This window comes from Stegodyphus dumicola, chromosome X1, assembly GCF_044657685.1.
Source record: "Stegodyphus dumicola isolate Sdum_Otavi_A_Nest chromosome X1, ASM4465768v1".
NCBI classification, from domain to species: Eukaryota; Metazoa; Arthropoda; class Arachnida; order Araneae; family Eresidae; genus Stegodyphus; species Stegodyphus dumicola.
In genome coordinates this window covers 60,571,380-60,583,747 of record NC_140780.1, presented here as the reverse complement: position 1 = coordinate 60,583,747, position 12,368 = coordinate 60,571,380, and the positions used below count along the sequence as shown (strand labels likewise).

At 34.3% G+C, this 12,368-nt stretch overlaps 1 protein-coding gene across 2 annotated transcripts in view; it reads right to left on the bottom strand.

Moving 5' to 3' along the window:
- Nucleotides 1-12,368, bottom strand: part of LOC118185692 (transient receptor potential-gamma protein-like) — a 438,602-nt gene that overhangs the window by 88,527 nt on the left and 337,707 nt on the right. For both annotated transcript variants that reach the window (XM_085808683.1, XM_035355739.2), the window contains one exon: nucleotides 5,677-6,051. In XM_085808683.1, the coding sequence (XP_085664809.1) occupies nucleotides 5,677-6,051 (375 nt within the window). The remainder of the gene's footprint in view (nucleotides 1-5,676; nucleotides 6,052-12,368) is intronic.

Below are 12,368 nucleotides of genomic sequence, written 5' to 3'. Positions count from 1 at the left end.
AGCATGAAAATCGTGTATGCTAGCCATAAAACGAAGACTGTCAGCTTAGTAATTACTGCCTAAAATAGTAGAAATAAAACAGATGCGCCAAAGGTACTGGTTATTCGTGTCATCACAAAACTGATTTCTAGGCAGAACACGTTACATCATTCTGCCATTATGCTCTGCAAGTATGATATATACGGATTTATGTATTTATAGCTATCATTCTCGTCTTTTTGTTTTTCCGGTTCCACTCTCTTATACAGGTATGCTAGTCAGTCTAAAAGCTTAAATAAAATGTTAAACTATTTCATCACTATTTCTCTATAAAGTATAAAAAAAAGCTCAAAGCTGCATTAACAGTATTTGATGCAGCTCAAAAAGTATAAAAAAAGAATAAAGGAAAAAAAAAAAAGAAAAAATACGCTAAACGGAAACAAACAAATAAGCAAAAAAAAAAAAAATACGCTAAACGGAAACAAACAAATAAGCAAAAAAAAAAAAAAAAAAAAAAAAAGGGGGGGTGCGGAAAGAAAATAAAAGACTCCACAATGGGAAGGCAAATAAAAATAACAAAATTACGTAAAGTAATAAGCAAGAAAGATTATAACGTATTCAAAATTGTGAAATTTTTCTCTTGAAAAGGGAAAAAGATGGAGCTAAAGCTTCATTTACGAAGGAAAAGACTGTAGAGACATTAGGTATTTTTTGGAGGCCGGAGAGATGAAAAATTAGCAAAGCCTTCGCCGGGAATCGAACCACGGACCTCTGGAATACCGGCCTAGCGTGCAGGGTCACTACACCACGAAGGCACGCTAGGAAAGTGGAAGAAATACCTTATATACTCCCCTTTTAAAAGGGCGATTGGGGATTTTAGGGGGCCCAATCGCCAAATCCTGAGTGAGGAAAATTCATCTTCCAACACCCTTTTAGCTCGGGCGCCACTGTAGAGACATTAGGTTTTTTTTGGAGACCAGAGAGATGAAAAATTAGCAACCGCCTTCTCCGGGAATCGAACCACGGACCTCTGGAATACCGACGCAGCGTGCAGAACTACTACACCACGAAGGCACGCTAGGAAAGTGGGAGAAATACCTTATAAGTCTTATAGGGCAATTAAGTAAATCCTTTGCTGCTAAATTTCAGGTATATGAAATGATCATTAAACTAAAATTCCCCATTAACAGTATTTGATGCAGCTTTGAAATGATTCGGAACAAAATTTAGATTTTTTTGCTCTGCTCCCAACGCAACAGAACAGCTAGCAAGTGACCATACAAAAATCGAAAATGAAACAATCAAGCACTGCAATTGATTTGAGTGTGAAAAGCATGAAAAAAAAATAAATAAAATAAATATCTATAGGCAAAAATCAATAACATACAAAAGTGTGTAAAAATACTCCGAGAAGAAAAAGTGTGAAACAAGAAATAAAGAGTGGGAAAAATATCCTACTTGAATGAGGTTCTATATTATCTTTAAAATGTGGTATGAAAATTTTGTTGAGGTATGTGCTGTTGAACGCAGAGATGAGATATAAATTATTTATTGCTATTATTATTGGATGTTCAGTTTTTTAGTTTTAATTCATATGGATGTTTAAAAATTTTTAAAGAATAGAGAAGAAAAGTTGAAAGGAGGCGAATGAGGTAGTAATTTTTACTCTATCAGATTGCACAGGAATTTGAAATGTAATTAGGAAAATAACGTAAGAGAAACATTACTTACGTAAATGTATTGAGACACTCTTTGGAAGGGCTTATCATAAGTTTTGTGTAATTTTTCCATGTGTCTGGAAAAAATAATCATATAGATGTATGGTGTAGTTCTGAGAAATGTTGATTTATAAATTTGGATGTGTATTTTTATTACATAGCATACAATTAATTAGAATACCATTATTAGAATTAAGGTTTTAAATATTTTTGGAAAGTATTATCTTTTATTTCACTTGTTTATTTGATTTATTTTACTAGCTTATTGTAAAACTAGCAGTAACTTTTGACGAGGAAAAATATTATTTCCGACGAATACGTCATGTCATTTAATGTAGAATGGTATTTATTTTAATCAATTTATATATGTGAAACACTTTCGAAAATAAATGAAAAATGCTAAATTATATAACCATTTAATAATTAGGTATTCTATTGGTCAATTTTTAGCCCGAAATGCGTTAGTCCAGAGGGACTCTTAATTTCGTTTTGGCATTTTGCGTCAATTCACTTTCGGCGTTGATTCATTTTCCAAACTATTGCCACCAAATATTACAGCCCTGTATTATATTTAAAGAAATTAAACAGTGAAGAAGCTGCATAAATGTATGTATATTTCTCGCATTGTTATAATATAAGGTACCTAGAGACATCAAATTTTGAATAACGTAATCCTCCACCGAATATGGGCATCTGGAAGCCCTAATTTGGAATTTAGAATTCGTTTTATTATCTATTTCATACTTAACTGAGATATTAAAGAATCAGATATTAAAGAATTTTTGATTAGAAAACTCAACGATTTCAAAGCGAGGAATGGCAACACTGTACGGGAAAAAATTATCTCCAGAGCGCGAGACTGTGTATCGGAAATTCTAAAGATATTCTCATTTTAAAATTATTTTGAGATATTGTTGTTGAATTGAATTTTAGGGTAGTGCGAAGAACATGATATTTAATAAATAAAGGTAACAAACAAAACGTTAAAAAGACGCCTTTTTGGGCGTAATGTAAAATCTGAAAGCTTTCAGATTTGATTAGTTTTGATTGTATTTTTTGATTTTGCACTGATCTAGGAAACAGATGAAATGATATTAATCTTCGTCTCTAATTAGAATATTATTTATTCCTTTTAGAACATATGTTTGGTTTCAGTGATAAATTGTGTTTTAGTAGGTCAGATATACACCGTAAACCTAATTTATAACTGCATTGAGATGATTCAAAATTCAACAATAATAATTTATTTGCGAAATATTTGCTACAGAGAGGAAACATTTGATTTTCAAGTTTTAAAAAGCAAGTATCATAAGCTTATATAATGAAATAAACACGAATTGTAAATTGGCCAAGCAAGGCAAAGTGGCTAAAACTGTGAAACATATATAGTAGGTAAAGGATCGTATTTCTAAAGCGAAACTATTTGACTATATCAAAGTTTCGTTGCATTTTGCTTTTCTCACGAGTGAGTAACGTGAATATGATACATTTCTCTTAGAAATTTCTCTACAGAAGCGCACTATCTCTTATTTAACAAAATCGGATAATGCAATACATTCAGAATTGCGAATTCCTTACACATTAATGTCATATTTCATACGTACATAATCGAGCATTTAAGTGTGTTTGATACACACAGCCATGAAACTTTCTGAAAATATTGCATAGAGAGTTAAACAACAAGAAACAGACATTTAGAACGTTTCAGTTACAGCAATGATAATCCAGTTTGTTTGTTTGTTTCCTCAAATTTACTTTTTGATTTAATTGAAAGATTAATATTAAATCTTTACATTGATAACTATGTCAAAAATCTAACAATGTTTGAAAGTAAGTTTATCAGTTCATTAGAGCTGAGTTGGGAGAATAATGAGGTTTTATTAAATATTTCATTACTGTAAGAGGAAAGGTAGTCAGTTCAGGAAAAACTATGCATAAAAAATTAAACTATTGAAAATTTTATTTTTATTTTCTTTATATGAGAATTATATTTCCTGGTGTGATGATATTTCATAATATGCACACAAAATATTAATGAATTCTTAAGATAAAAGTAGATCAACAGAAAATTTTAAGTCTATTATAATTTATTATAATTAATGACACATAGTGACTAGTGGCTAGCGGCATCCGACTAGTGAGTAGACTAGTGAGTAGTACTAGTGGTATCTTCGTATGCCGAGAGTGGGAATAGGTATATTATAGTAAGTTTGAAGCACGATGCTTGTCTTTAATTTGGTATCATAAGTAGTGCTAGTACTTTAGAGAAATACTGAGGATGTTGTAACATAAGATTATTTAATATATTTAATAATGACAAATTAATTTTAAAGGTAGACTCAATTCTCTTTAAGCAAAAATCTTAGTCAAAGTGATGCAAGAAATACCTTATTTAAACTACGGCGTAAAGCTTTCGAAGCATCAAAGAGCCAAAAGACTGGCCAAAATTTAATATTTGGTAGAATATGTTAAATCATTTTGCATCTAGCAGAATATCGCTTCCTTGAACTTTATTTAATCAGATGATACCTATGCACTAATTGTGAAAAGGAATTCATGACAGTTATATCCGCCAAGAACAAGCAACAGTGGTATTAGAAACGCATTTCAGGAACAGTTGAGGAGGATCATTCCACTATTACACGTTTGGTTACAGGAGGAAATTTATCGCTTTAGAAGACCCATTGGGAAAATTAATTACAGGAGCTCTGCCTAATTATCAAGCAGTGAATGGGAAAATAGAATTTGCCGATGCGTCAATTCAAATTCCATTTGCTGGCAACCAAGCACAAAATTTAGCAAATTGGAGGAAATATTCTCTTTTTTTAATTCTATAAATTCAATTAAACGAAATAATTTATTACTCAGAAATACACTTCCAAGAAATGAAAGTTTTTTTATTCGCAGTATACTCAGTTTCTTTGGTCTGTGAATTCTATTACTCCATCGCTAGAGATAAAGGTTTAGGACTACAATCTAATGAATAAATGAATGATCTAATGAATAATTTCCACAGAAGCGCAACACAATTTAATTGCATGAAGCTCAGAACAACACAAAAACTTAGTTTTAACTTAGTTAAAACTTAGTTTTAACTTAAAAAAAAACTTAGTTTTTTCTTCGAAGGAATATGAGCCTGAAATTTGGTAGTTTTATTCGCAGATCTGTCTTGTAGATAGATAGTGGAAGTATGTATTTATTCTCAGTTAATAAAATTTTATTATATGTTTTATTCATTTGCAGTTTTTTAGTCTAATTAAGGAGACGTATGAATCCATCAAATTGTGATAGTACGCTCTTTTTTATCTATTCAAGAAAAATTCTATTCCGTATGCTGATAGCTCATAATACGTATCTGAACAAAATATTTAGTTCTTTTACTGAGTTTTACAAGGAACTTTTGTTTGACATTTACCTTAAAGAATAAGTACTAAATAAAAATTTGCAAAGTCTTCATTTCTCTTTGTGAACATTACATACGAACATAAATCAGCTTCTAATCTGTGAAATATATTCTCGTTTTTTTCTTCCAATGCAAATTCAAGTGTAAGAAAAATGCATTTCCTTTACTACGCATATGTCACGAAGTTTCTATATGAGCAGAAATGTTTCTGAAACTTCTTTCTTTAAAGCTATTTCTGCTCGAGAGTACTCATGCTTATGTTTCTAATTAATTACTTTCATATGCTTACATTTTATGACTTAATGTTTGATAAACGTTTCTGATGTAGAAATATATTTTAAAACACAACAAAGAATTAAAATACTGGTAAGTAATGAAATAGATCATAATACATTTATAAACAACATTTCGTAAGAATAATGTTATCAAGTATTTCACTGGTTGAGTACAAGATTGCAAAGACAAAATCGCATCAATTGAAAGTAGTGCGTTAATAGCACCTATTCACTATGCAGAAGTTACAATATTTTAAAAATTGATATAAAAAAGACTCATGAATAATTAAAATATACGTACTTGATATTCATTTTTGAATTCTTGCTCCATGAAACTTAACCGTCTCAATTCCCAGGACAGTTCAAATGCAGAAAGAATGGGATCTTTACTGGAGAGTGCTATGAGAGAAGGTGAAGCGAGTGCTCTGTAGGAATTGATCCGAGATCGCGAATGCCTTAGGCTGTCTTCACTGCTGGACTTGACGCATTCTACACAACCACAACGAACTTCGTGAGGCGTGGGTATCTTAATGTCTAATGGAGCTTGCGATGAGTCATTCGATACCCTGTCTAACAGGAGCTTGATGATTTCGTAGTTATCGCGATGCGCAGCTAATATCAAAGGCGTGATGTCAGAGGTGAAAGTCGCTTTGTCGCGATCTATAGCCTCCCAGCTCTGAAAAACGAAAAAGATTCTTTGTTTCATTCATTATAATCCAGTAAATTATGTTATCTTATTTATATGACTTAAAATAAAAGAAACTTTAAAACAATCCGACAGTATAATTCGATAAAACAGCTTACCTGCGTGATAGTCTATTGATTGCATTTTACAGAACTAGGTATTCCAGAAAATTGAAATTTTAAGCTCAGTGAGAACAAAAGATAAACTAATTGTTAGGATTATTTAGAAAATTAACGTAACTAAACAAATTAATTAAGCCTTCATTTACAATTTACTCTGCTTATTTATATCTTTAAATAAACCACATGTGAAACGTCTGTAGCAACATATGTGTAAATATGTGAACGTAACAGGCATAAAAAATGTTTAAATATAAAAGTGATTTGATAGTTCCCGTTTGTAGGAACACATATGTAAATATGTGAAGTAACTGGCATATAAAAATTGTTTAAATATGGATTAGGCATATAAGAATTGTTTAAATATAAATTGTTTGATAAGTGATTTGATAAATCCAGTTCAACATGAAAGATAATATGTGTTTTTCAGAAACCATTCTTTGAAATCATGTAATATAGTCGTTCAGGGACATTTCGACACTTAGGAGATCTCGACACTTTTAAGAAAGTCCCTTAGTAGAGTGGTCTGCACCCTGATGTCGCATGTGGAAACCACTGCATTGGAATAACCTAAGAGTGTAGTGCGTCATTGTGAATCGAAAGGTTGTAAAGTCAGAGATTGATCAAGAAAATAAATATTAATAATCTGTCAGGTAAGTTCTTCATAGTTGGAAATTCATAAAGTATAAGATTGGCTTTGATAACGATGATAAATGTGGACGATGGATTCGATTTTTGGCGATTTTCAAATGACTGGCTAGAGAGACAAGGCATTCAGGAACATGGATGTCTACGCAAAAAGTTTTCATAGCCAGTCAGAGGGGGGTGCTTCCATCTTTCATAGAAATGTGTCGGGGAGATTTCGACAGTAGGTTACGGGGAGATCTCGACAGTCGAGTCAGGCAATTTTGTCAATGGCTTTCGAAAATGTGGAATATATCCATACAATCCCTATATTTTGGAAGACAATGTGTTTGAGTATGAACTCATGTCTACTACAAATGGCACCATTCTAGTTATGGTAGGGGAAGACGATAACTTCCAGAGGTCATCATCACCATCTACTGCATCAACTTCTACATCATTTTCGGAATTATCTCCTGTACCAGTAGTACAGAACCATTCTGTACGGAATAGGAGAAAAAAACAAGAATCAGCCATTATAACATCCGCAGAATACAGGAGTCAGCTGCGCAGCAAAACGCCAAAACAGGGACCTAGACGTCTGGGAGAAACTCAACCCAGTACCTCGAGGGAACTCGAAGACAGTGAAAATTACGGTGGCGAGTGCGGTGGGGTACTATTTTGATGATACTGCTGGACAGAAGTGCGTGAAATGTGTTGGAGAGTGTAGTACGTGGTTCCATGAGGCGTGTGTACAAAATGGGAATCAACCCCAGTTTACATGCAACAAATGTACATAGTTAAAAGGGAGGATATATACTGTTGCATTGTTAATATGTGTTTAGTCCCTCAATCTTTCATTTCCATATTGCGTTGTCCTTATTTCTTAAAAAACGCCATTGTTCTGAATTGTACCTGCCCCCCCCCCCCCGTAGATACCTGTCGAGATCTCCCGCAGTTAAGGGAGAAGTGGACATCTGGCTTTTATGTTTTCATTGCATTTATATGACCTATGATGTTTTTCAGGTAAGCCAAAGTTTCATAATGTGTTACTAATACAGGAATAATTATTTTCTGTAAGTAAATGATAAAATCCTTAAATGTCAACCTGTTATTCATAATTTTCCCTTAAGGTGTCGAGATGTCCCTGAAGGACCTTATTTATGCAATCATGTAAAAATATACATCTCAAAAGAGGTGTGAATAAAATTCCAACTTTAAAAAACATTTATTAAACCCATATTGTAATCCACATTCTTTCTGAATTTAAAGTAATTTATATTTTTCTTATTAAATTTCGGTTAAGCAGTTTTGTCGTGTTTCTAAGGGAAAATCTCGATTCAATTATTCAGAATTTTAATTATTTTTGGTGTTCGCTGTACAACACTTAAGTCAAGGTATATTTTTTATTTTTCACCTTTTTGCTCTATTATTGCAAAGATCCTGACAGCTAGATACTGAAAAGCTCAAGCTAGCTCAGCAGGAGTTTAAATTTCACGCAGGGTGATTATATTATCCGGCAATCCAAATCTCAGTGGGTTAGCCCCCCTCTATTTGGTTAGTAAGAAAAATGTTACTCTCAAGCCTTGTGGGGACTACAGATGTCTCAATGCACAGACCATATCTGATAGGTATCCCATCTCCCGAACTGAAGGTTTCTATTATAGTTTAAAAGATAAAACCATATTTTCTAAAATTGAACTAGTAAAGGACATATTACCAGATACTTATTGACAAAGAAGATAAACCGAAGACTGCTATAACAACACCTTTCGGGCTCTACGAATTTAACGTGATGAGTTTTGGAATCCGTAATACTCCGTCGATCTTTCAACACTTCATTACATAGAGGTGTTACGTGGATTAGATTTTTCATTTCCATTCTCTGATGCTTCTTCATCAGAGGAAGAGCATAAGTTGTACCTAAAATTAGTTTTCGACCTATTACAGCAGTATTGGCTTCGCACTAATGTAGCCTGTAGAGACATTAGGTATTTTGGAAGCAGGAGATGTGAAAAATGAGCAAAACCTTCGCACGGACCTCTGGAATACGTGCCCAGCGTGCAGACCAGCACACCACGAAGGCACGCTAGGAAGGCGGAAGAAATACTTTATATACTCCCCCCTTTAAAAGGGCGATTGGGGTTTTATAGGACCCAGTCACCAAATGCTGGTTGCGGGGAATCATCATTCACCACCTTTTAGTTCCGGCGCCACTGTAGAGACATTAGGTATTTTGGAAGCAAGATATGTGAAAATGAGGGATGCCTTCACCTGGAATTGAACCGCGGACCTCTGGAATACGCGTCCAGCGTGCAGACCACCACACCACGAAGGCATGCTAGGAAGACAGGAGAAATACCTTATAAGCCGAGTGGGAAGTGTAATTTGTTCAGGAAGACTAGCTAGGTTACCTCATAACCGCAGAAGTTTGATCGTTGAAGTAATCTGCAATTATAAATTACCCACAACGATACATAATCTTCGTACGTTTGTGGGCGTGATAAATGTTTAGCGTCGCTATTTAAAAAATGCTTCTGAAACTCAAGCAGTGCTACACGAAATGTTGAAGGATTCTAAAAACAAGAATGTTGTAAAGTTCTATGGGCAGACGAAGGAATTCACCAGTTTTAGACGTGCAAATCTGATTGAACCAATGCTATCCTTTTGTGCTTCCTCAAACCTGAATTACCCTTGTCTTTGTGTACAGACGCATCAGAGTTTGCTATAGGATCAGTACTGCAACAGTTGGGAGATTAAGAATAGAAACCTATTGCGTTCCACTCTAAAAATTAAACGACGCACAGGAGGCTTATAGCACGTATGACAGAGAATTTTTAGCAATATATCTTTTTGTCAAGCATTTTAAATATATATTGGAAGGACGCGAGTTCATCATACTTACTAATCACAAGCCACTGGCATACGCATTCAAAGAAAATAATAAGAAGGTATCGCGCAAGCAACAACGCCAACTTCAGTATATATTGGAATTTTCAACTGATTTTCGGCATATTGATGGCAAAGGCAACTTAGTTGCGGGTGCTGTGTCACGAACTGAAGCAGTCTCAGTCATTGATTATGATGCAGTAGCAGATGCTCAAGAAACAATGAAGAATTGCAACGTTTAATGACATGTAGTACTTCCTTGAAAATTAAATCATGTATATTGTCATCTGGGAAAACATTATGGTGGGACAGTTCAGCAACTAGTGTCAGACCCTTTATTCTAAAGCAATTAAGACAACAAATGTTTCTTCAAATTCATAATTTTGCTTATCCGGGTATCAGAACATCTGTGAAACTATGATTGAAAAATTTATCTGGCCAAATATGAAGAAAGAAATTCATGAGTGGATTAAGATTTCTATTAATTGTCAAATGAGCAAAGTCAACAGACATACAAAACCTAAAGTAGCCGAGTTCTAAGTACCAGACGCTAGATTCAGTGTCGTGCATGTTGTCCTGATTGGGCCGTTACCACCATCCGATGGTAAGACGTATTATCTGACATGTATTAACCGTTTTCCCTGTTGGATAGAAGTAGTTCCTTTAACAGAAATCACAGAAAAAATGGTAGCTAAAGCGTTTTAAGAACATTGGATTAGCAGATTTGTTGTGCCTGGTTCCATCATCTCGCATCAAGGAAAACAAATTGAGTCACAGCTTTTCAGAAGCTGTGGTGCTAAAGTTTTTCACACCACTCCATACCAATTACAAAGCAATGGGAAAGTAGAGCGGTTTTACAGAACAATAAAACCTGCAATAAAGGCCTAAAGCAACATCAGATAGACAGAAATACTATCAATTATTCTTCTAGGATTAAGAGCTGCGATACGTCCTTATACTAATGACTCTGTAGTTCAAATGGTATGCGGTACACATACAAGGTTGTAGAAACATTAAGTTATTTTGAAGCAGAAATTATGAAAAATGAGCAATGCCTTCGCCAGGACTTGAACCACGGACCACGAATACAAGCCGAGCGTGCTGACCACTACACAACGAAGGCATGCTAAGAAGGCGGGAGTAATACCTTATATACTCTCCCTTTGAAAGGGCGACTGAGGATTACGGGATCCAATCGCCAAATCCTGGTGAGGGAAAATCATCACACCTTTTATGGTTCGAGCGCCACTATAGAATGCCCTCGTCGGGTACTTGAACCACGGACCTCTGGAATACGCGCCGAGTACGCGCTAACCACTACACCACGAAGGCATACTAAGAAGGCGGAAGAAATACTTATAAGGTTAGACTAGAAGAGAAACACGCTAATGTGACAATCAAAATCGTAAAAAACAACCTTATATTTAGCGTAGGTATAATGAAACACTCAATCGATTTCAATGATGAGGAGGGACCTTTAGCTGCCCTCGAAATCGATTGAGTGTTTCATTATACCTACGCTAAATATAAGGTTGTTTTTTACGATTTTGATTACTTATAAGGTTACCAAGTAAGTTTTTCAAATGAAACATGAACAGTGTTTATTTACAACGGAAATATGAATTTCATTTCAAATTCAAAACATTAGGTTCCATGAAGTTATACAATCTTTTATTTCTTCAGCGTTTAAAGACTTGCATCATAATACCTCATCCATATTATCAAAAAGTTGATAAGAATTATAAAATAAATTAAGCAAAAAGTGCAAAATAGACTTTTATATCAATCCTGGAATTTAAAGGGTAAGATAGCTTGAAGGTTATTTTAATGCAAAAACTTACTTCGTTTTTTTCTTTGTGATGTACATTTAAATGGATAATACATGTTGGTTATAATGACAGTTCCACTTTGAAATGGTCATAAAAAGAAAACTGCTGGACCAAATGTTATCAAACTTGGTAATCGTGCAAACGAAGTCATGGGAATTTATTTTCCACTAAAAAAAAAAAAAAAAAAAAGTTAAAAAACTCACCACCAGGAGGGAAATGGCGCTGTATGCAACATTGTTAAACGAAATAAGGATCGAAATCTAACCTAACATTTTGTTACACGGGTTTAACATGTTGTATACCCTTAAGAAACATTGACCGAAACAAAATTACCATTTACAGACGTTAAAGGCGATAAACGTCTAGTGCGCCGTTTGTGTAACGGAGAAATCCCTCCATGAAAACCACAAATTAGCGATTAGAAAATCACTCGCAAAAGTGGGCGCATTCCAGAAATCGTTTTCTTACAGATCACTAATTTGTGATTTGTGAAGCCTGAATTCAGCCCTAAGACATGAAGATATCAGTTTAGAACGTTTTTAATCGTTTTTAAAATGAATTTTTTTATGGAGTTATGCAAAACCGCAGTGGCTTGGGATTGGTTTACAGAAGGAAGAAGCAAATGATTTATGCAAATAATTCAAACAATTTGGCGTAATTGAAAGATGTGATACACCGACATGCCCGTAACATTTCTCCTGGTATGCAGTAATAAGATTTAACTTGCTTTCCGAAAATGGTGGACGCAACATTGAACATGCTTTGTAACACGTTTCACAAACGATTAAGCACATTTTGAAACGATGTTTTCATGTCTTATTTCGTTTAACAATATTGCACACAACGT